We start from the raw sequence: 23433 nt of genomic DNA, 5'->3' as shown, positions 1-23433 counted from the left end.
TCTCAGTTGGCCCCAACCCCCGCAGTGACTTGCCCCTCTCAGTGGCTCTTGGCCCCCCAGTGACCTGGCCCACACAGTGGCTTTTGGACCCTGTGACCAACCCTCCTCAGTGGCTCTTGGCCCCACGCCCCAGTGGCCTGACTCCCTCAGCAGCTGTTGGCTCCAACCCCCCCATGACCTGCCCTTCTCTGCAGCTCTTGGCCCCCTCCCTGACTTCACTCCCTCAGTGGATGTTGGCCCCAACCCCCCAGTGACTGGCCCCCCTCAGTAGCTCTTGGCCTCCCCATGACCTGCCCCCCTCAGTGACTCTTGGCCCCACCCACTCCGTGACCTGCCCCACTCAGTGGCTCTTGGTCCCCACATGACACCTCAGTGGTTCTTGGCCTCACCCACCCCATGATCTGCCCCCCCCTACTGGCTCTTGCCTCCCTCCAATGACCTGCCCCACTCAGTGGCTCTTAGCCCCATCTCCCAATGACCAGCCCCCCTGAGTAGCTTCCCCACCCTCCGTGACCAGTCCCCCTCAGCGGCTGTTAGCTCCACCCCCTCATCCCCAGTGCCCGCCCCCCCAGCGGCTCTTGCCCCCACCCCGTGACCTGCCCCACTCAGTGGCTCTTTCTTCCGTGACCAGTCCCATTCAGCGCCTGTTGGCTTCACTTCCCCAGTGACCGGCCTCCCCAGCGCTCTTGGCCCCACCTCCCTCAGTGTCAGTGACCGTCCCCCTCAGCGCCTCCTGGCCCCACCTCCCCGTAACCGGCTCCCCTCACTGGCTCTTGGCTCTCCAGTGACCTGCCCCCCCAGGCCCGTCTCAGGCTCTCCTGCCCTTGTCCCCAGCGGCACCCCTCTGCCTCGCCGCTCGCAGGGGCGGGAGTGGGCGGGGCCGCCCAGCTCTCTCTCCCCGAGCTGCCGGAGAGAGGCCGGGCCATGGCGACAGCGGCCGTGTGTCCTGTGGGCGGCGGGAGCCTGCAGCGTCCCCGCCTCCTGTCCCGGGCTGTGCCTGCCCCCGACTTTTCTCCGTGCTCCGGGTAAGGGGCTGCTGTTTCCCCGAGGGCAGTGAGTTCCTCCCCGCGGGGTACGCAGGCAGGGAGCGACTGTGTGGGGGGCAGAGGAGGCATACAGAGGTGGGTGCAGAGGGCGCTGGGCAGGGGTCATCATGAACACAGTGAGGGGCAGGGTGCTGGGTGAAAGGGGGAGGGCGTTGCATGGGACTGGGACATTGGGGGTGGCGTGGGTAGCCCGGACACCTCCCGGGGGCGGGCAGCGAGGGAGCCCCGCAGGTGCGTGCGTGAGTGGCTGGGTAAGCACTGCCAGGACATGTCTTTGGGGGGCGGAGGGGTTAGCTCTGGGACCCCCTACCCCTCCAGACTGGCGCGGGGAGGAGAAGGGAGAGGCTGGGGCAGCGTTTCCGATCCTTGCCGGGTCTGTGTCTGGCCCGGCTGAGGCAGCTTCTGCAGAGCCAGCCTCTGCTTCCTCCTCCTGCTGCCGCTAATGCATCCTCACCGGAGTGGCGGCCGCAGCCCCGAGTCGCCCGGGTTAGGGCGTTACTCCGTCGGGCTAAGCCCTGCTTGTCTCCACGGGCGTGTTTGCTCCTTGGAAATCCCATAGTGCTCTCCGTGCTGTGAGTGTGCCGGGTTGTGTTGCAGAGACACAGACCTAGGCAGGGGAATTGCTGCTTGATCCCTCGGAAACAAGGGGGACGGATTCGCCCTAGTCCCGTTGCTTCCAAGGCAGTTACCCCATGGACAAGTGTGACCACTGGCTCTGGAGACCGAGTGCAGATAGGGGAACCAAGCTTACATGCACTTGGTTTTGCATCAGGTCTGTGATTTGCAAGGGTTCCTGTGGAAGGACAGGTTTCCTGCTTCCCAGCCCAGACTATGCGGTGGGGGAACATCCCGTTCGCTAGGCAGCGGAACAAGTGAGCAAGGCTGTCTGCTTTAATGAGGAACAGGGAGGGAGACGTTGGCAGAATTTTACAGCATGTTTTTTTAAAACCATTTCTGACTCTTTTTCGAAGTGTGGGGGGCGGGGAAGCGAAGAGGGGCACATGCCTCCAACAGCAACAGGAAGAGTTGGAAAGGGAGAGCAGCAGAAGGAATTTCCAAACTCTTCTGCACCTGAAGTGCTAATGTGGATTCCCTGATTCTCAATCCAAAAACAGATTCCTCTGGTCGTGGTACAGTAATTTACTGTTTCATTGCTCTGGTATCCATTTTTTTATTTTGATTTTTTTTTTCAAACTATTGTACACCTATTTCAATAGGCCATGCCTTGCAAAATATCTTCTGTTTTTGGAATAGACTTTTCCTCTTACACTTGGACTAGCTAATTGGATAGCAAAACACTAACTGCAGGGATAGGATTACTCAATGCTCTTGTAATGCTGTTTTGCTGTTCAGTTTCAGCCCTTTTGCATGAAAAGAATCTGCCTTGAAATAGCTTCTCACCCCATCGTCGTCCTCCGGGGTAGGAGTGGAGGCAAGCCCCACAGATCCCTCTGTGTAGAAGTCATGGTGCAGGCTGTGCAGTGAGTTTATTCCTTGAACAGCTTTATTCTTGCTAGGCCTTTCATTTTAAGAAAGGTTTAATTGTCAATGTAACTAAATTGGCTTCACAGCAGATTTCATTTGAATGGCTTATTCAAGAGGTCCTTGATAATTACAATGCATTGTTTAGCAAACTGGAGTTTTTTATTCATCTGACAGGTTAATTCCATCATTGGGGCTTAATTTTTTTTAAAAAGGATTTCCCTATAAAATGAAAGTTCTGGTGAGGAGACAGCTGTGCAGTAAATGTTTGCTTCCAGCAGGCTGCTTTCTGTTTCTTGTGAGTGGGTGTGATATATTTTTTTCTGTGTGTCTTGTGTGGAGGGGAATTGTGGATCCCAGGGTGATAAAAAGTTTACCCTCTATCCCAGTGTGATGAGGCGTTTAGTTCTGTCTGGTTCCTGTGCTGGCCTTTTGCTTTTTAATTTGAGGTTGGATTGTTTTCAGGGCCTGTCTGAGAGGGGCAGCCAGTAGAAGTTCTCAGACAGGTGGCATTGAAACTTAGCCAGTCAAAACCACAGGAGTGGCTTTCCTAATAGTAGAATGTGTTTAGACTAGGGGTAGGCAACCTATGGCACACGTGCCAAAGGTGGCACATGAGCTGATTTTCAATGGCACTCATACTGCCTGGGTCCTGGCCACCGGTCTGGGGGGCTCTGCATTTTAATTTAATTTTAAATGAAGCTTCTTAAACATTTTAAAAACCTTATTTACTTTACACACAACAATAGTTTAGTTATATATTATAGACTTATAGAAAGAAACCTTATAAAAATGTTAAAATGTATTACTGGCACGCAAAACCTTAAATTAAAGTGAATAAATGAAGACTCGGCACACCACTTCTGAAAGGTTGCCGACTCCTGGTTTAGACGTTCTTTTAAAGAGGCTGATTCTTGGATTTAGTCAAGAAGATCTTTATACATCTTTCAAAAAGAGGGAGCAGAGAAGTCTTAGAGCTTTGTTCCTTTAGGCTCTGATTCAGTAAGGTATTTAAGCACATGCTTAATTTCAAGCACATGAGAAATCCCATTGGCATCAATGCTTGGAGTTAGGCATGTGCTTAAGTACAATGGGGCTCTAAGGGAACAATCAGTTATTTTGCAACCTCTGCTCCTATTCATGCCAGTCCTGTATACTGCGTAGTTCAAGATTTCTATTCTCTTGTCTGCAGCATTTGGACAAGAAACATTGTCTAAGTTCTACAGAACCTTTATCATGACAGGAAGGGATTATCTCATCCTTTTCCCTCTCCTTTTCAAACTATCTTCGTCTCTGGGTGAGAATTACTGCATTTAGGTAAGGAGGGAATTCTTTTTCTCTCCTCCCCCTCTGTATTGTAAATATTTTTACTCCTTTCGAACTCGTAACCCTAGAAATGATCAACGCGACTGAGGAACATTGCCTTGTATGGTTTAATCCTGGGTTTCCCCTAGTTGTATCACACCCACTTTTTCTGCTCGGAGAATATTTATCCTGTACTCTGCACTTCTATAAAGTTTTTATTACCATGTTTAAGAAACTTGGAACTTGCTCGGTAGCCTCCCCTCTGTCCCCAACCTGCCCCAAATGGTGGAGCTGTCATTAAGTCAACTCTTTCTCCCCAGAGAGCCAGAGATGGGTCTAGCTATGACTTTTGCCCAGCCAGCATGGGTAACTGCAAAGAAGCTTGTGCCAAGAACATTCTTGGGTAATGTATTTGAAAAGTTTGTGGGCATGTGTTTGTGCCTAGTTGGAGTTCCAAGGACTTGACATTTTCCATTGCATCCATAGAGAGCGACCCTCCCCTCCCCCCACCTCCAGTCTCTTTTCTTATAACCACCAAGAGGCAGCCAAACATTCCCCAGAAGTACGAAACTTGCAGCATTGGGTATGTACAGATAGTGCTGCAGAGTGTCTGCAGAGGCGGAGGAGATATCACTTGCGCATCAGTAAAAGCCACTAGGATGAAACCATTCAGGGAATGGGCCGTATGGTTTAGCTGAGGATAACAAATCTTGGGGGAGAAACAGGAGCTTCTGTAGGAAAAGTGATGTGACCCCCCTCCCAATGTGTTTTCTCAGAGAGAAGAGTTTCCTCACATATAAAGCACCTAGCATCCCAGCGCTGTGCAAATAATAATAGCTTCCTCAAACGAAAAATGCCAGCTGATGTTGGTAGGGAGGAGCAAACTGTATTTTCAATATTCAGTCATGTGAAAAATCATGGGACTGTTAGTGTTTTGTGCATCCCTCAGGGATGATTAAATCAATAGCTAGAAGATAACCTTGGCATAACAGTTGTTGAGGCAATCAGTATTTTTAATTAGAAACTCTTTCCTTCCAGTGATTTATAATCTGAGGAATAAATTCACCTTATTAGCGTTAACAATTTAATTTTAAAGAGTCTAGTTATTGTCAATTGTGGAAGCACTGCAATTTTTTTTATAGGTGTCCGCCTTCCAACATCATTCATGTTATGGATTGCTGTAGCATACTGCAGGGTATTGAATGGACACCAGCTCTGTAATACTCTGTATTTTTTTTACATGGAGAAGAGAATATTTATCCACTGTTCTGTAACAGATCAGGAGGATCCATAACAGGTTTATAAATATAAATGTGGCTAGGGAGGCAGGTGGATGGGGACACATCACTTCTAATAGAAAACTAATAAAAAAAATGAAATGGATAATGGCTTTTAATGGAGCTGGCTGAGAGAGCCAGGGCACGATGAGATCTAGAATTGTTTCTGGTGGGTTGCCCAGCTGAAGACCTGGAATCTCAAGTGTTATGGCAGCCCTCTATTAGCTTTCATTTGGCAGATGGTTTAAACATTAATTTTTCACGGGTGGGATCCCCTTTCATGTTTGTTATCCTTCCCATTGTCCCTTTTTAAAGACAATAGCACATGTATCATGGGCATTTAAATGATATCAAAATGAGTTTAATTTGCCAAGGTGGGTAGAAGCTAGGTGGGATTCAGTGTTCAGGGATGTTGTTTCCGCTGCATCACATTTCATATCTGTTCTCGTCTTTGATACTTTCTTCTAACTTTTTCTGGTCCCTCCCCATCCTCAGGTGATAGGGTTTTCCCAGCCCCACAAGCTGCTCTCTAGCTGTACATCTTGTAGTATATCTTTTCCTTGGCCTAGAGGTTGTGTGTGTGTGAAATATGAATTCTTGGGGCTAGGCAGTGCAGGAGGGGTGGGGGAAGAAGGTCAGAGATGCACTTAGCTGTGCCTCATCCTCCTTATGCATAGAAACCTCCTCTTGTATACAAGCCTCAGATCACGAGGAATGTTCCAGTCATCCAAGCAGGGCTGAATGGAAGTTCCTTTTAGAGCTGGCTTAATACTACTTTTTATGAGACATTGAGATCATCTTGAAACTGCGTGAGTTTCCCCATTTAACTGTCATGCGAAGATGAAAGCACTTGGCTCTTAGAGAAGGAATCACAAGTCAGATGTATCCATAATACTGCAGGGCTTGAAAATATTAACAGATGCCTTCTAGTTGAGGGGGAGGGTCCCCAGCCATATCCGAGGGCACAGTTTCGTGCCATGTTTTTTGCTGAGAGCTTTCCCGAACAGCAGTAGCAGCATGAAATAGGTGTGATTCTTGATAGTTTCACTGCTGTTCTAGGGTTCTCGGTGATATCAATGAAACTGATAGCTATCATGGTCAGTTTCATTTTTGCTGCTGGACAAAGCTAGGAGCAGCAGCAGAGGCAGTGAAGCTGGGAAGACGGTTGCAGACTTGGGAAGACTGAGTTGCATCAGCTTCCATTCTCTTCATATTGCTAATTTTCTGCACTCAAATAAAATGGCTAAAAACTTTTTTTTAAATGAAAGCTTATATTTTGTGACAATTGATGGCTTAGTTCCTTTTGTTCACCTGCAAAAGCTTCTTATTTGGGAATTGGATTTTTCAGGCCCTGAAACTAAATTACACTAAATAGTCCTGGTGGAGCCTATTTATGTGAAACAAAACTCTATGCTCCTCAGTCTTAGTACCTTTGGTTCAGAGTGAACATATGATGGATCTGGATGGCAAGTTTGAGAGAGAAATTAATAGTATTTAAGGACAGTGCTTTTGCTCAGGTGATAATTTTAGGCCCTGAGAGAGAGGTAGCAGTGGGCCACTGTCCTTACTGAGCCCTTGTGGAAAGACTTAACAGTGGTAATTGAAAAGCAACTTGATGAAAAATGAAATTCTTAAAACTAAGAACAAAAGGAAGGCCAGCTGGTTATGAGACTCTGCTAAAATTCAGGCATGGGTTTAAAAAATCCTATAGCATTCCCAAAGCTGACCACAAGTGCAACTCCCATTGATGCAAGTGTTCAGCATGAGAACTGAGGGAAGTAAGTGACTCTTGGTGTGCAACTTAAAAGGATGCTGGCAAATTATTTCCCAGTGTCCCTTTTCTCCTCTCCCCATTTATGAGGGTTGCTGCCGACTCATCTGACTTAGCCTATTATTGAATCACCTCATGCCTGCTCTGCTCTGCTCTGCCTACTTTAACCTTTAAAGAATGTAGTTGAATGAATGTCCTTCCATTACTGGGTGCTCGAAGGTCATTGCAGTGAAGTATCTGAAAAAGAGAATGGGAAAACTATTGACATTATTGGTGGTCACGAGGTAAGGTTACCCCCTCCTGCCATACAATTCCTAGTTCTCTGTACCATGGCATTATATAGCTTCCATTTAATAGAATAATAGAAGATCAGTATTGGAAGAGACCTCAGGAGGTCATCTCGTCCAACCCCCTGCTCAAAGCAGGACCAACGCCAACTAAATCATCCCAACCAGGGCTTTGTCAAGCTGGGCCTTAAAAACCTCTAAGGATGGAGACTCCACCACCTCTCTAGGTAACCCATTCCAGTGCTTCACCACCCTCCTAGTGAAATAGTTTTTCCTAATATCCAACCTAGACCTCCCCGACTGCAACTTGAGACCATTGCTTCTTGTTCTGTCATCTGTCACCACTGAGAGCAGCCTAGATCCATCCTCTTTGGAACCCCCCTTCAGGTAGTTGAAGGCTGCTATCAAATCCCCCCCCTCGCTCTTCTCTTCTGAAGACTAAATAAGCCCAGTTCCCTCAGCCTCTCCTCATAAGTCATGTGCCCCAGTCCCCTAATCATTCTCGTTACCCTCTGCTGGACTCTCTCCAATTTGTCCACATCCTTTCTGTAGTGGGGGGTGCAAAACTGGATGCAATACAATTTGTCCTCCCCAACACCCCAGGTCCCTGCTCTAGCAACCGATATAAGAGCTTCTGATATCCAAAGCATTCTGTGATGTCTAGCTGAGCTCCAACTAGCTGCTGCGTTTGCCTGCGTAGTTGTGGCACTTTTAGTTTCTAGCTCAGTAGTCTGTAAAGTGCTTTAGGGTACATGGAAAGTGTAATATCAAACCCAGTTTTTATTCCATCGTATCTACAGCACACCTCTGGCTGTGACCTGGAGGCACCTAGTACTCACTGGATGGAATAACTTCATGACCGTGGTATGAAGAGTGATCTGCTTGGCAGAGCATCTGAAGCAGCCATCTACACTGTGCCACTGGCGGTAAGACTCCACCGAGTGGCTGTCTGTAGTGCATTATCTGTGTAGCACTAAGTGTATGCAAGGCACTTAACACAGGCCTCCAAATAATCCTTCTAGGGTATCAGAGGGGTAGCTGTGTTAGTCTGGATCTGTAAAAAGCAACAAAGAGTCCTTTGGCACCTTATAGACTAACAGATATATTGGAGCACAAACTTTCGTGGGTGAATACTCACTTCGTCAGAGGAGTCCCTTGGTTTTCACACTTCAACTGCTAGAAGAGGGCCTCATCCTCCCTGATTGAACTGACCTCGTTATCTCCAGACTGATTCTGGCCTGTATATTTATATCTGCCTCTGGAAATTTCCACCACGTGCATCTGATGAAGTGGGTATTCGCCCACGAAAGTTTATGCTCCAATATGTCTGTTAGTCTGTAAGGTGCCACAGGACTCTTTGTTGCCTTCTAGGGTAGTTCTTGGTTCCACTGTTACCAGCTTTGCCCATTACTTTGGGGTTACTCTTTGGGGGAGGGGAAGGGGGGTGTCTGTATGTCTATCAATGTACTGCTTGTGTCACTTGTGTTCTCATATGTAGCTCTACTTCTCCCTGCTGCAAGTTCCCTCCCAATGGAGCTATCCTGCAGGACCTAGGTTTCCCAGGGCTGGGTTCTTCCAGCCCCAGAATCGGACGCACATACACACACCTATTAAGAAAGCGCATCTGAGAGGACCAGGTTAATCAGCACTCCCAAGCTGACCCCTTGTATGTCCCTGGAGTTAGGGTTGAGCAGCACTTCCAAGCTGTCACCCTCATAGGCCCTTGGACTCAGCAGGCTGGGTCGAACAGCACCTCCAACCTGTCACCCTCATACGCCATGGGCACCACACTGGAATAGAGCACGCCTGAGCAGGCTGGGTCGAGCAGCAGTTTCAATCTGCAACCCTCATATGTCCCAGGACTCAGCAGATTGGGTCGAGCAGCACTTGCAAGCTGCCACCCTCATATGTCCCAGGTTCAGCACGTCTCTATCCCCACTTTCACATTACAATTGTTCTGGTAGTAACCCACTTGATGAGCAAATCCCACAGGATTTTTGGGCGCTGCAGGGATCTTTTAGTTTAGGTATGAGGAGTGTTGCTGCAGAGTGAATGAGGAAACCAAAAAACACCCACCGGGGGTGGGGGAGGGGTGGAGGGGAGAGAGAGAGAAGCAACCAGCTTAATTATTAAAGCTATTTATTGCCAAGTAATAACCATAGGGGAGCCAAACAAACAAAACAGTTATAATATTAAATCTAACTTAAATTGATTATAAAAGTCAGGTTTAGAAAACTATAACTGATCACATAAGTCCGAGTCAGAAGGCTATACAGGACTTAGAGAGAGAGAGAGCTGGGTTCTCACCACTCCGTGAAGCTTGAATCAATCAGGGGTCCCAGGTGGTGGTGGTAGCTGAGGGTCTAGAGTGCTGGAGACAGGCAGCGCCCCCAGCATGGAACTGATGCAGATTTTGTATCCAGGCATCAGAACAGTTACTTGAGCATGGGTAGGGGATTTTGTAGAGAAACAACAATGGTTCAAGGGATTACCACTAGATTTATGTGTAAACAAGGGAGTATATCAAAATTGTTTTGTTCAGGCTAGACCATGAGAGCTGATCATTCCTGGCTTTTGGCGGTGTTCCTTGGAGGGAGCTCACAATTCAATTAGGGAGCTTCACTATTTTGGATACCAATAAAGGATTCATTACTAGAATTGGTCTGATAACTACTGAGCTGGGTGTGTGCAGGCGTGGGTTCATTAACATCTGGAGCAGAGATCCCCCATCATGCAGTGCTTCCCTGCTTTTCTGGTCCCAGAGTTCTGTGCGGTTCTTGTCTTGGAATCTCTGTTCTCCATTCTGTATGCTAATGGAGATGCCTCCTTCTCCCATCTTCGATGCAAATGAGGCTAGGGGAGTTTCCTTAATCCTGTCCTCCTTATCCCAGTGGTTTAGGTGTGTCTCCCACTTCCTTTTCATTGCTTTTTGTAAGTCTTTCTTCTGATGCAGATTTAGTTCAAGCAGAGGCTGGGGGCAGGAAGGGGGAGGGAAGGTCTTTGGTGAGTCAGACAGGCTGGGTACTGCGCCCTGGTTCCCTAAGAACACAGAGCTGCTTGGTAACACCACTGTTTATGAACGGGGTTCCCTTTTGCCTGCCACATGCTGATGCCTTGATAGAGTTGGAAGGCTGCAGTCACACAGTCCCCTCTGGGACTGGGGTCGGTCCAGAACAGCAAACCACCTTCTACTGAAGGTCACTGTGAAGGAAATTCAGGGTCAAGGGTTATTGATCCTGAAGGGTAGCAAATCTTACTGCTACTGATTGGCTAGGAATTGTGCTTGGACGTATTTGTCTGGAAGGTGCTACAGAAAGGCAGAGTATTGTTATTTAGTGTTGTGATAGTGTCCCGGGCCCCCATTGTGCCAGACGCCTTACAGACACAGAAGTCATGATCAATTTGTAATATGCCATTTGAAAGAGTGAATGCCTTCGCTCCAAAAGAGATCTGCTCCACATTTGTCCTTCTCTTTCTGAAAATGCATCAATTGTGGGCTTCAGGTGAGCCTGGCCAGTTTAGGGTGAGGATAGCATTGAAACCTCCCAGTCACTGTTGCAGGCCACATAACTAATCTGTACAAAGGATCTGGCCCAATGCTTCTTGCAGTCTGTGAAACTGGGAGGAATGCTGCCTGCACCAGGGAGCTGGGTTGATGTACCAGTCCTATGCTGTATTGTTACAGTGGGGTATAGTGATACATCTCCCTAATCCAGTCTCCTGGGAACCTCAGTTGACATGACATGTTACATATTTTTGAGATCTGGGAAGGTAGAGCCTTCTTTATCAATGGGGACAGTTCATCGCTTAGGAATTGTTACACAGGCATTCCATATGAATTCTGCAAGGCTATTTCTATTGTTTAGAACTACAGGCAACCTTTGCATGTAACAATGTAGCTGAGGCAAAATTACCATTTTAATCAGGCTAATCCTCTCAAAGGGCCAGAGGAGAAATAGTATAATCTGGAGAGACGTCTCTTTATTTTAGTAATTAGACAGGGATTGTTACCTGGCACAAATCCTTTACGTGTGAGGGGATTTTGACTCCAAGGTATCTGATACTTTTGTATTGTGGCTGGTTTAAAGGGGGAGTATGAGAGCACTGCAGAATTATCAGTCTGGCCTTGTCAGGGCCTCTTCTCAGGGTTATTAGCCGTGGTGTGAAAACCTGACGAATTCCTAAATGGAAAATAGCCAATCAGATTTGCAGAGTCTGGTACAATTTTCAAAAATATCTTGTTAATGTCCTGTCTGGTGTTGTCCCCTCCTGCATGCCAGGAAAGCTGTGTGCTGAGTCAGTGAAGAGTTGTCATGAGGGCAGCCTCGATTGGTACCCACTTCTAATTCAGAGTGGCTGGAGTTGTATCCATTTACTATAAGAACTGCTTTTGGTGAGGAATAGATCCATGTCCCCTAGATGAAACCACCCCAATGCTTTGAACAGTTTATTCCTGGTTTGCTCAGTGCTTTCTCTGGGCTCAGTGAGAGCACCAATCCTGGCTGTCTCCCAGAAGTGAAAAGGTCAAGAGATGCAGAAGTTGCTCAACATTCTTATAGGGCAGGGATCGGCAACCTTTGGCACGCAGCCTGCCAGGGTAAGCCCCTGGTGGGCTGGGCCGTTTTGTTTACCTGCCGCGTCCACAGGTTCGGCCGATTGCTGCTCCCACTGGCCGCGGTTTGCCGATTCAGGCCAATGGGGGCCGCAGGAAGTGGTGTGGGCTGAGGGATGTGCTGGCTGCCGCTTCCCGCATCCCCATTGGCTTGGAGCGGCCAACTGCCACCATGGGAGCTGTGATCGGCCGAACCTGCAGACATGGCAGGTAAACAAACCGGCCCGGCCCACCAGGGTACTTACCCTGGTGGGCTGCGTGCCAGAGGTTGCTGATCCCTGTTACAGGGTTATCCTGTAACTAACTAAGCATTAATACCCCTAACCTAGTCAGTCTAATCTGCGCTAATTAGCTGAAGCGGCCAGATTATTCAGTAGCTACTGAAGTGTCCACAATAAGGAGATGGGATAGTATGATTGACCACATTTTTTCAGGGGGCTTCTCTGGTTTCAAAATGAATCATGCAGCTTGCTTTGGGGACTTTCCCTTCTGGAAAGCTGCATTGTACATCCGGAGCAGCCTTGGTGAGACAGGAATTTTTAAAATCCCACTCAGAAATGATCAGGGCTTTGACTCTTTAAAGGAACAAGTTCAAAAAGTTAGTTGAAAGCAGTTCTAGGCCCCCCTCCTGCCAATTTCTATGGTTTTACGATCATATTTTCATATCTAAAAATTTCCCTAACTGCTGCTTCTCTCTCCTCTTGTTGTCTGAGTCCCACACAAACAGGAAAATGACTACATAAGGGAAACCGTGCGAGTGACTAGATGCAAAGTGCTGTTAAATGCACAAACTGTATCTCCAAAGAGATCTCCCCCCCCTCCCCCCCAGTCTCGTTTTCTTAGGTGCTACTTGTATCACTAGGGTAGTCAGTGTTTCTCCATTTTTTTTAAAGTTGATGGAATGTCCCTTTAAAATTACCCCCATGGTCATTGTCATCTTGTAACTCCAGAGGAGACCAGCACTTTGACTCCCTCCTTGGGGAGTTTAAGGAACTTATATGGGATTGCTTAAGAAGAGTCATTCTGCTTTCTCACTTGCAAGGTATATGGTTCTTCATAGAAATTTCTGATTGCGGGGTATTAATGTTTTTGTTAATATGCCTCTTTCCTTTCTAGTCTTTTAATAGCTGATATAATTGTGGGAGCCACATGACCCTTTATCAGTGTGTGCCACTGACCTACCAGGATTGTTGCCTTGCCCTCTCTCCCCCCGCCCCAATTTACAAGTGGAATTTACTGTAGATAAGGTCCAATCCAAAGCCCACTGATTTAAATGGGCTTTCGATCTGGCTCTTGGTACGTATTTCATTGCAAGTGAGTCATATGCAGTCCTACTTCTGTCCTTTCCTTGGCAGTGTCCTTAATGGTATAAATGGAGGATTTGGTCTAGCAGTTAGCCAAGGTGTCTCCTGCACTTTACCATGCTCTATGAAATACTGTTCCAATGAAGGATGTTGCTTCCATTTCCAGTACAACTCAGGTGGTCTCTATTCAGTTGAATTAGTCCAAGGGTATGTCTACACTACGAAATTAAGTTGAATTTATAGAAGTCGATTTTTTTAGGAAGTGATTTTATACAGTTGATTGCGTTTGTCCCCACTAAGTGCATTAAGTCAGTGGAGTACCGAGGCCAGTGTCGACTTTCGGAGCGTTGCACTGTGGGTAGCTATCCCACAGTTCCCGCAGTCTCCGCCGCCCATTGGAATTCTGGGTTGAGCTCCCAATGCCTGATGGGGCAAAAACATTGTCGCGGGTGGTTTTGGTCAGTCGCTGCTCCCTCCGTGAAAGCAATGGCAGACAATCGTTTCACGCCTTTTTTCCGTGCAGACGCCATACTGCTTTCAGCAGATGGTGCAGTAGGACTGCTAACCGTTGTCATCCAACCACTGCTTCCACTGCAACTCTGCTCTCCTGGTGACATGAATCCACCTCGCCGGTCCTCTTGTCGTTCTTTATAAATATCTATTCTCGTGACATCCCATCGTCATCCACCACTTCTGCTGCAACTCTGCTCTCCTGCTCTTGCCTCGATAGCGAATTTCTCCAGGTTGTCTGTCATGGTTTTCCCGGGAACGTGTGTTCTTCATCGGGAAATGTGCACAGTGCTAACCGTCATCATCCACCGCTTCCGCTGCAACTCTGCTTTCCTGCAGATGCCGCACCTCGGCAAGCATGGAGCCCGCTCAGCTCACCGCTGCTGTTGTGAGTGTTGTAAACACCTCGCACATTATCCTGCAGTATGTTCAGAGTCTGCAAAAGCAGGCGAGGAGGCGATGACAGCGCGATCATGATAGTGATGAGGACATGGACACAGATTTCTCTCAAAGCATGGGCCCTGGCAATTTGGACATCATGGTGGTAATGGGGCAGGTTCGTTCCATGGAACGCCGATTCTGGGCCCGGGAAACAAACAGACTGGTGGGACAGCATAGTGTTGGAGGTCTGGGATGATTCCCAGTGGCTGCGAAACTTTCGCATGCGTAAGGGCACTTTCATGGAACTTTGTGACTTGCTTTCCTCTGCCCTGAAGTGCAATACCAAGATGAGAGCAGCCCTCACAGTTGAATTACCATTGGGGATGTTGAAATGCCTATAGTTATCCTTGGAGGCCCAGCCTACCCCTTAATGCCATGGCTCATGAAGCCATACACAGGCACCCTGGGCAGTAGTAAGGAGCTGTTCAACTATAGCCTGAGCAAGTGCAGAATGGTGGTAGAATGTGCATTTGGATGTTTAAAAGCTCCCTGGTGCAGCTTACTGATTAGGTTAGACCACAGCAAAACCAATATTCCCATTGTTATTGCTGCTTGCTGTGTGCTCCACAATATTTGTGAGAGTAAGGGGGAGACGTTTATGGCGGGGTGGGATGTTGAGGCAAATTGCCTGGCGGCCAATTACGGTGTGACAATTCTGTTTTTCTCCTTGATGAAAACCTGCCCCCTTGGTTGACTCTACTTCCCTGTAAGCCAACCGACCTCCCCCCTTCGATCACCGCTTTCAGAGGCAATAACGTCATTATTGTTTCAAAATCATGCATTCTTTATTAATTCATCACACAAATAGGGGGAAAACTTGCAAGGTAGCCCAGGAGGGGCAGTTGAGGAGGGAAGCACCGGGTAGGGTGATGGAGGAGGGAAGGACAATGCTACACTACAGTTCAAAACTTATTGAATGCCAGCCTTCTGTTGCTTAGGCAATCCTCTGGGGTGGAGTGGCTGGGTGCCCATAGCCGCCTCCCCCCCCCCCCCCCCCCCCGCGTTCTTGGGCGTCTGGGTGAGGAGGATATGGAACTTGGGGAGGAGGGCAGGCAGTTATACAGGGGCTGCAGCAGCGGTCTGTGGTCCTGCTGCCTTTCCTGCAGCTCCACCAGACGCCTGAGCATGTCTGTTTGCTCCCACATTGGGCTCATTAGCCTCTGGGACGGAGAGGATAGGGGGAGCATAGAAACGTTTTCAGCTGCAGGAGGAAAAAAAGGGAGAGTAGTATTTAAAAAGATACATTTTAGAGAACAAAGGGAAGACTATTTCACACTGAATCAAGCGATTCACATTATAGCACATGTGCTTCACCCCTCCCCCCCCCGTCCCCACCGTGTGGCTAGTACCAGGGAAGATCCCTCTCAGCCAAACGCGAACAGCTCAGCATGAACAGGCCTCCACCCACCGCATGGCAAAGGCTTTTAGAATACCTCCAGGAGAGCTTCATGGAGATGTCCCTGGAGGATTTCTGCTCCATCCCCAGACACGTTAACAGACTTTTCCGGTAGCTATACTGGCCGCGAATGCATCCCAAGTCTTCAGGGCAAATTAAACATTAAACACGCTTGCTTTTAAACCCTGTATTGTATTTACAAAGGTACACTCACCAGAGGTGCCTTCTCCAGCTTCATGGTCCGGGAGCCTGCTTTGGGAGGGTATTGGCTCCAGGGTGATGAACGGTTCCTGGCTGCTGGGGAGAAGGGATTCTCCGCTTGCCTGCTCCATGGATTCTTCTCCCCATACAGTGATCAGATCCAGTACCTCCCGTTCAGTCCATGCTGGAGCTCTTTTGCGATTCTGGGACTCCAGGGTCACCTGTGTTGATCAGCTCGCCACGCTGATCAAACAGGAAATGAAATTCAAAAGTTCCTGGGGCTTTTCCTGTCCACCTGGCCAGTGCATCTGAGTTGAGAGTGCTGTCCAGAGTGGTCACAATGGAGCACTCTGGGATAGCTCCCGAAGGCCAATACCATTGAATTGCATCTACATTACCCCAAATTTGACCTGGAGATGTTAATTTCACCGCTAATCCCCTAGTCATGGAGGAGTACATAAATCGATTTTAAGAGCCCTTAAATCAACAAAAATGGCTTTGTCGTGTGGACAGGTGCAGGGTTAAATCAGTCTAACGCTGCTAAATTCGACCTAAACTCATAGTGTAGACCAGGGCCAAGAGAATTGATTAAACTGTTTTTCTAGGAATTAGGTGACTGGTCTATCTTGGCAAGCTTGTGAATGCTCATCTTGAAGTCCTACCCTATTTTACCGAGATGAAACCTCCAAGATGGCTAAGGCTGTGTCATAGGACAACATCAGAAGGTTCCTAATCTTGCCTGCCCTACTAGTTACAGGGTAAAACAAGAGGAAAATATCTCTTGGTTTTGAACACCTGGAACCTGAATTTGGTTCATTATTTTAGAAATTCTTTTTCTTTAACCAGTGCAGGTTGAATCTTTACTATTAAAACAACAAGGAGTCCGGTGGCATCTTAAAGAGTAACAGATTTATTTGGGCATAAGCTTTCGTGGGTAAAAAAACCCTCACTTCTTCAGATGCATGGAGTGAAAATTACAGATGCAGGCATTATATAATGACACATGAAGAGAAGGAAGTTACCTCACAAGTGGATTACCAGTGTTGACAGGGCCAATTCGATCAGGGTGGATGTAGTCCACGCCCAATAGATGAGGAGGTGTCAATTCCAGGAGAGGCAAAGCTTTGTTAGTCTTTAAGGTGCCACCGGACTCCTTGTTGTTTTTTAACACTGCTACCCCCTGATATTAAAACATAGTATTTCTCTGTAAACTGGTCACAGAGGGTATGCCCACAGTGCAGTCTTGGATGTTTGTAGCTTGAGTAGAAATTCCTGAGCTAGCTTCAATCTAGCTACTTGGGTACTAAAGCAGTGAAGCTGGTGTAGCAGAGGCTTCAATGTGAACTAAACAAGCCCATCTGGAACACCAGATAATTACTCAGGGCTGCTAGCCCATGCTTCTGTGGCTGTGCTGGTCCAGTACCTGAGCTAGCTGGATTGAAGCTAGTTTGGATATGTCTACATGAGCTGCAGTCACGTGCTGATTGCGGCGTAGGCATACCCTTAGAAGCAGCTGCATCATTGGAAAGATCCCCTTTACCAGGGTGCACTAACTAAGACAAGCCAAAGCAGAACTAAGCATAGTTCGTATTTTCTCCAAAGCAAAGCTAAGTGTTGTGGAGTGTTTGCTTTCCCCTAGAGCAGTGCACAATGCTGATAACTGCTAGCTGACATGCCACAGGCAGAGGAGTGAAGGAGGAGCAGCGGTACTACAGTGTAAATATGGATGGTGTATGGAATAGTTCTTGTTAGTGCTATGGCTTTGCCCTTTGTGTCCTCTTCTGATTCTGCTGGGTCTGGAATGTGAATTAGGAGATTCGGACTTTAAAACGCCAGTTAGAATTTCAGTAGCTGAGAATGCTGGGTCAGGGAAGTTCATAAGTGTATATGGGGTCACCATTTGTGTCTCAGGAAGATCTCAGGGATGTTTCTCATGGGGAGAGTTTCTTGCTGGAATCTTCTTTTTCCCTCTCCCCACTCCAGGTTGAAAACTCCTGAGAATCTTTCTTCCAAGATCCTACTCTAGTGGAACACTTGTCTTTTTGTTTGTCTGGATACCCTGCTACACTGGTAAATTCCGTCTCTAGTTAAGTTCAGCCACTTGCACCCCAGACTGAATTTGAGGAACAGAGCATGTTACTGGTGTCTGTGAGCTATCTCCGAAGTGTAACATGGGATGAACTTCTCTTCCGTGGGTTTACAAGGAAATCAAGACTGAAGGCCACTTTCAGCCTCAGGCTGGGTATGCTGGTCAGTCACTTCACCCAGGAAATTGCTTGTCCAATAAGTAGTGAAATGTCACTTGTCTAGACTGGATTGCTGGACAGTGAGATTTTCCTAATCTGTTGTTCAGCAGCCCGCAACACTGCAAAGCCCACACTGTTACTGCCCACTAAGTTTGGCGTGTCTATAGGAGGTTATTTGTGATTCCTGTAGAAGCAGACATGCCAGTAATAATCTGTTGGAAAGAGACAATACCATTTAGCTGCATGGCAAAAGTCATACATGTTAAGAGATGCAAATTCAACCATAGGGATTTTGTCATGCAAACTTGCTCCTTTAACACTGTGTGTCTGTGTTATGAAAGCTCATTGAGAAAAATGAAGAGAAGCAAGGCTGAAAGCTCTGAAGAGAATTATTGAACAGGCTGGGTCAGGTCAGGACTCTGATGCTTTGTTTAAAACTGCCTGTGCATGGTGGAGTGAAGAGAGAGATCTTGTTGGTAATGTTACCTGTATTTTCTTCTGTGGATCCTCAAATAATTGAAGCTGTATATGTGAGAGGGAGAGAATCCTTTAGAGGTAACTGTGAGCTATAAGGAATCCAATTATAGTGAAGCCATTTGGCAGTTGCCAAGTGTTCATATACATTTCAGTGGATTTGTGCTTCTCTTATAATGAAACTTCATTTCACTATAATAGGTTCCACTGTTCTAATCCCTGATGAATCCAGTACTTAATATCCACCAGTAGGTGTTAAGTGCTGCATTCCATGAGGTTTATCACATCCTCAATCACCCGTCTTTGACTTGTCTACACTCATAAATTGTACTGCTTTAACTATAGTTAAACCCACTCCCAGAGCAGATGCAATTATACTGGTATAAAGGTGCTTATATTGGTTAAGGGTGTTTCCACATGAGACAGGAAACTGTTTGTTTTGTTTAAAAAAAACACAAAAAAACCTGACGCAATGTTTCCTCCTTTCCCAGTCCACCTCATCCTATGTGGCCCAACTTGATGCAAGGATACTTGATGTACCAGTAGTCCAGGAATTAATATGTCTAGGGTCAGATATCCTGAACCATAAATACCTATGTATATACTATGCCATTGGAGAGGTGGGATACCAGCAATTAGAGAGCATTTGTGTGTAGCACTGGTAGGTTGTGATATACTGGACCTTAAATTTATGACATTGTTGCATAGGAATTGCCATATTGGATTGGACCTGAGGTCCATTTTGTTCAGTGTCCTGTCTGATAGTGATCGTCAGATGCTTCAAAGATGTAACCACTCCATCAGCCTACTGCAGGGTTATCTGCTCAACAGATTAATTTCCATTATGGTCTTTAATAGTCAGAGATTGACTTAACACCTGAAGCATGAGGTATAATATCCCTTCCAGAATGTTTGTCACTAATTATAACAACGCTGGATATTCTTGATGTTCTTAGAAATGTCTAGTCCCTTTATGAATCTCAGGTTGTTGGCCTCAACAACATCTTGTGGCAATGAGTTCCACAGTCTAATTGCTCATCATGTGAAAAAGGATTTTCTTTATCTGTTTTGAATTTCCTATCTTTTAATTTAAGTGACTGTCCCCTTGTTCTTGTGTTTTGAGACAGGAAGAAGTCTGTGCAGTAAAGTCCATTGAGATCTATATTTTAGCAGTTCTAAAAATATGCTGTAATATTTCTGTCCCTTTGAAGGCTGTATGTGGTAACCAAGGCAACTTGGCCTAAAAAGTAGCAGGATTAAAAACAATTATACCAATTAAAATAATAGTTAAATCCTAACAAACTTTCAAAAACAAGGCATAAACATATTGTGCAATGATCTGGTCTGCACAGTTATACTGATTAATTAAAGTTGTGATTTTTAAATTGACATAATAAATCAGTGCAACATTGTATGTGGACACTCTTAAATCAGTTTAAACTTGGTTTTTATCTGGTTAGCTTATCTCTACAGTGACAAGCTAAAATAATGTAACCCATATTATTGCAATGTGTGTGTCCACAGAGGGGTTTTCACTCATTTAACTAACCTGGTTAGTTACCCTGATGCAAGCTTGTGTGTAGATAAATGTGATGGAATGTGGAGACATAAAGGTTTTAAGTATCAGGGGGTAGCCGTGTTAGTCTGTATCTACAAAAACAACAAGGAGTCTGGTGGCACCTTAAAGACTAACAGATTTATTTGGGCATAAGCTTTCGTAGGTAAAAACCTCACTTCTTCAGATGCATAGAGTGAAAGTTACAGATGCAGGCATTATATACTGACACATGGAGAGCAGGGAGTTAACTTTGCAAGTGGAGAACCAGTGTTGACAGGGCCAATTGGTTTTGTAACTCATTGGAGGTACCCGCATAAGTGTTTCTGCTGCTTGTGAATAATGTGGTTGTTCCAACCAATGTGGATTGATTTTTAAATCAAGGCATTTTAAATCATGATTTGAATCATCAAGTGGAAAGCCTTGATTTAAATCATCAGTAATCAGCTTTTCCATTTGTACTTCAGTTATTTTTTTAAAGAAAGATGCATTCTCATCAGTAGATGAAACCTTTAAAATATGTTCATTTACAACTAAATAGAGCCTTTATGCTATATTTGGTATATCTTTTTGCTACCTATGAGGGTATACGATAAGGAAATATAATTGCTTAAATAAATGTAGCTTAATATTTTCAGATTCTTATTGAGTGTACATTTTTAGAAAATGTATATTAGAAAATGGTTAATGATATATGGCTTATTTGCTAGATAATTAACTTTTTGCTCATAAATTGTCAAGCTGCATTAGTGTGGTAACTGGAATTTAATGAAACACACAAAACACATAATTTATTTTTATTCAACGAAACAACCCTAAATGTTTTGGATACATAAACTTCTCATATCTAGACATGTTTCTACTAAATTATAACAAGTTTAGGCCTTACCATATTTTGTATTAAATTCAGATTTAATCTTAAACAGGTTTATTTTTAAAAAGAAAAATTTTATAATTGAAACTGAAATTTATTTAAATATAAAAAAATCTTACTTATTTTTCAAAAAAATCTTCAGTTTTTACCCACCCTGGATGAGGGTCTCAGCAGAAGTAGAGCCATCATCTTATCTAGCAGTATTGGTGACAGCAGTTATCCGTCTATGGGTAATGGCCAGATCAGCAGCTGAACTGTAGGGCCCAACAGTAGAGACCTAGGCTATGTCTACGCTACCACTTATGTCGGTATAACTTATGTCGCTCAGGAGTGGGAATAAGCCACCTCCTGAGTGATGTAAGTTATACTGAGCTAAGCGCGGATATGGACTGTATATCGGTGACGTAACTACCGCTGCTCGTTGCGGGTGGATTAATTAATGTCTCTCCCCCTTCGGCTTAGAGCGGCTACACAGAGAGCGTACAGGGGCACAGCTACATTGGTGCTGTACGATCTCTACTGTAGCCAGAGCCTTAAATTAAAGAGTCTCTCTAAATACGTGTCCTGTAGAGAAAGGGGCTGGTGGTTTTTGCTGTCCCTGTCCCTACCCCGTTTACATTGGCCTGCCAGTGACAAATCTGCAGCTGTGTTGATAAGAGATGGGTGGGGGGAGGAAGAGGGAGAATTCATGGTTAAGAATCGCTCCAGGATTACAGATGCTGAATGCAAACCGGAGGTCTGGGTCAAGGAAGGAAATGGAGGCGATGCAGCTGTGCTTGAGGATGCTATGCTTGCCCAAGGGAAGCACTTGTGTCTCCTGAGACATTTAGGTGAAGGAAGCAGTGATGAAATCACTAGTTTTCTTGACTTGGTCAAGACCCGGAGGCGTCATTAACAGCGTCAGCACAAAAGGGTAGTTCAGATTAAAGGTGGAGATGAAACAAACAAAAATGCTTTTATCTCTATAAAGCAGTGGCTTGTTCCTATACTTTATAGAATGCTATTTAGCCTGCAGTCCAGCTGCCATGCAAATGAGCTGGTAAATATTTAACACAAACAGTCGAGCTGGAGCTTCCCTGTTGCTGAGACAGACCGGGTCTTTCCCTTTTATTGGGCATGAACCTAAGGCCTTGTCTGTATTCAAAAATGCACTGGTTTAACTAAAACCAGGTCTATACTGTAAACTTCTGCCAGGATAGCTATGATGGTGGTGAGGGACTTCAACTACCCAAACATCCTTTGGGAAAATAACATATCAGGGCACAGATTATCCAACAAGTTGTTGGAATGTATTGGAGACAATTCTTTATTTCAGAAGGTGGAGAAAGCTACCAGAGGAGAGGCTGTTCTAGACTTGATTTTGACAAATAGGGAGGAATTGTGGAAGGCAGTTTGGGTGAAAGTGATCATGAAATGGTAGAATTCAGGATTCTAAGGAATGGTTTGGGGGAAAAACAGCACAATAAAGATAATGGATTTCAAAAAGCCATGCTTTAGGAAACTCTGGGAGTTGGTAGGTAAGATCCCATGGGAAGCAAGTCTAAGGGGAAAAACAGTTCAAGAGAATTGGCAGTTTTTCAAAGAGACATTACTAAGGGCACGACCAAACTATCCCACTGTGTAGGAAAGATAGGAAGTATGGCAAGAGACCACGCTGTCTTAAACAGGAGATCTTCAATTATCTGGAACTCAAAAAAAGAGCCTTACAAAAAGTGGAAACTAGGTCAAATTACAAACACAAGTATGTAGGGACAAAATTAGAAAAGCCAAGGCACAAAACGAGATTAAACTAGCTAGAGACATAAAGGGTAACAAGAAAACATTCTACAGATACTTTAGAAGCAAGAGGAAGACCAAGGATAGGGTGGGCCCATTTCTCAATGAGAGGGGAAAACTAACAGAAAATGTGGAAATGACAGAAGTGCTAACAGGAGTCTGAGCCCTGGTATGACACCTGGTGTTCAACATAATGGTGATCAAACCCAACTGGGGCGGACCTGGACCCTCTAAAGGAAGAGACACAAGGCAGTGGGAGAGCTGCCTGAGGAGGGCCAGGGAGGTGATGCAGGAGGAAGGAAGCTGGGAGTTTCCTCTCTTGTGTTAAAGTCTGAGTGAGGCCGAGGAGGCCTTAAGGCTGGAGCCAGATCTAGAGGGTTCTGGGGCAGAGGTGGGTTGCCCTAGTCAGGAAGCCCAAGTGGCAGTGAAGCCAAGTGTTAGACCTTGGCTACACTGGTGCTGTACAGCGCTGCAACTTGCTGCGCTCAGGGGTGTGAAAATGTCCCCCTCCCCCCGGAGCGCAGCAAGTACAGCGCTGTAAAGCGCCAGTGTAATCAGAGCCTGCAGCGCTGCACACTCGCTCACAGCGCTGCAAGCTATTCCTCTCGGAGAGGTGGAGTACATACAGCACTGCGAGACAGCTCTCTCAGCGCTGGCGGCGCGACTACACTCGCGCTTCACAGCGCTGGAAAGTCCCGAGTGTAGCCAAGGCCTTAGTGAAACATAAGGGGCATTTGTAGGGTTGCCAGGTGTCTGTTTTTTGATCGGAACACCCAGTTGCGTCTGAAAGCTTATGCTCCAATACTTCTGTTAGTCTTAAAGGTGCCACAGGACCCTCTGTTGCTTTTTACAGTTGAAAAGGGACTCTGGTGACTC

The 23433-nt window shown here is 46.1% G+C and overlaps 1 protein-coding gene across 14 annotated transcripts in view; it reads left to right on the top strand.

Annotated features, from left to right (window-relative positions):
• Window positions 1-765: 765 nt before the first annotated feature.
• Window positions 766-23433, top strand: part of LOC101934605 (ankyrin repeat and fibronectin type-III domain-containing protein 1-like) — a 615848-nt gene continuing 593180 nt past the window's right edge. For 2 of the 14 annotated variants that reach the window (XM_065558679.1, XM_042854141.2), the window contains exons 1-2: window positions 997-1121; window positions 7969-8094. Coding sequence is in view for 3 of the 14 variants with exons in the window: in XM_065558676.1 (XP_065414748.1) it covers window positions 925-1025 (101 nt within the window). In the remaining 11 variants the exon portion in view is untranslated. Of the gene's footprint in view, window positions 1122-4145; window positions 4237-7968; window positions 8095-23433 lie in introns of those variants that run through there. The other 12 variants (XM_065558676.1, XM_065558669.1, XM_065558677.1 and 9 more) reach the window with 10 other exon arrangements.

The sequence above is a fragment of the Chrysemys picta genome, chromosome 10, assembly GCF_011386835.1.
Source record: "Chrysemys picta bellii isolate R12L10 chromosome 10, ASM1138683v2, whole genome shotgun sequence".
NCBI classification, from domain to species: domain Eukaryota; kingdom Metazoa; phylum Chordata; order Testudines; family Emydidae; genus Chrysemys; species Chrysemys picta.
This window is presented reverse-complemented; position numbering and strand designations above follow the sequence as displayed.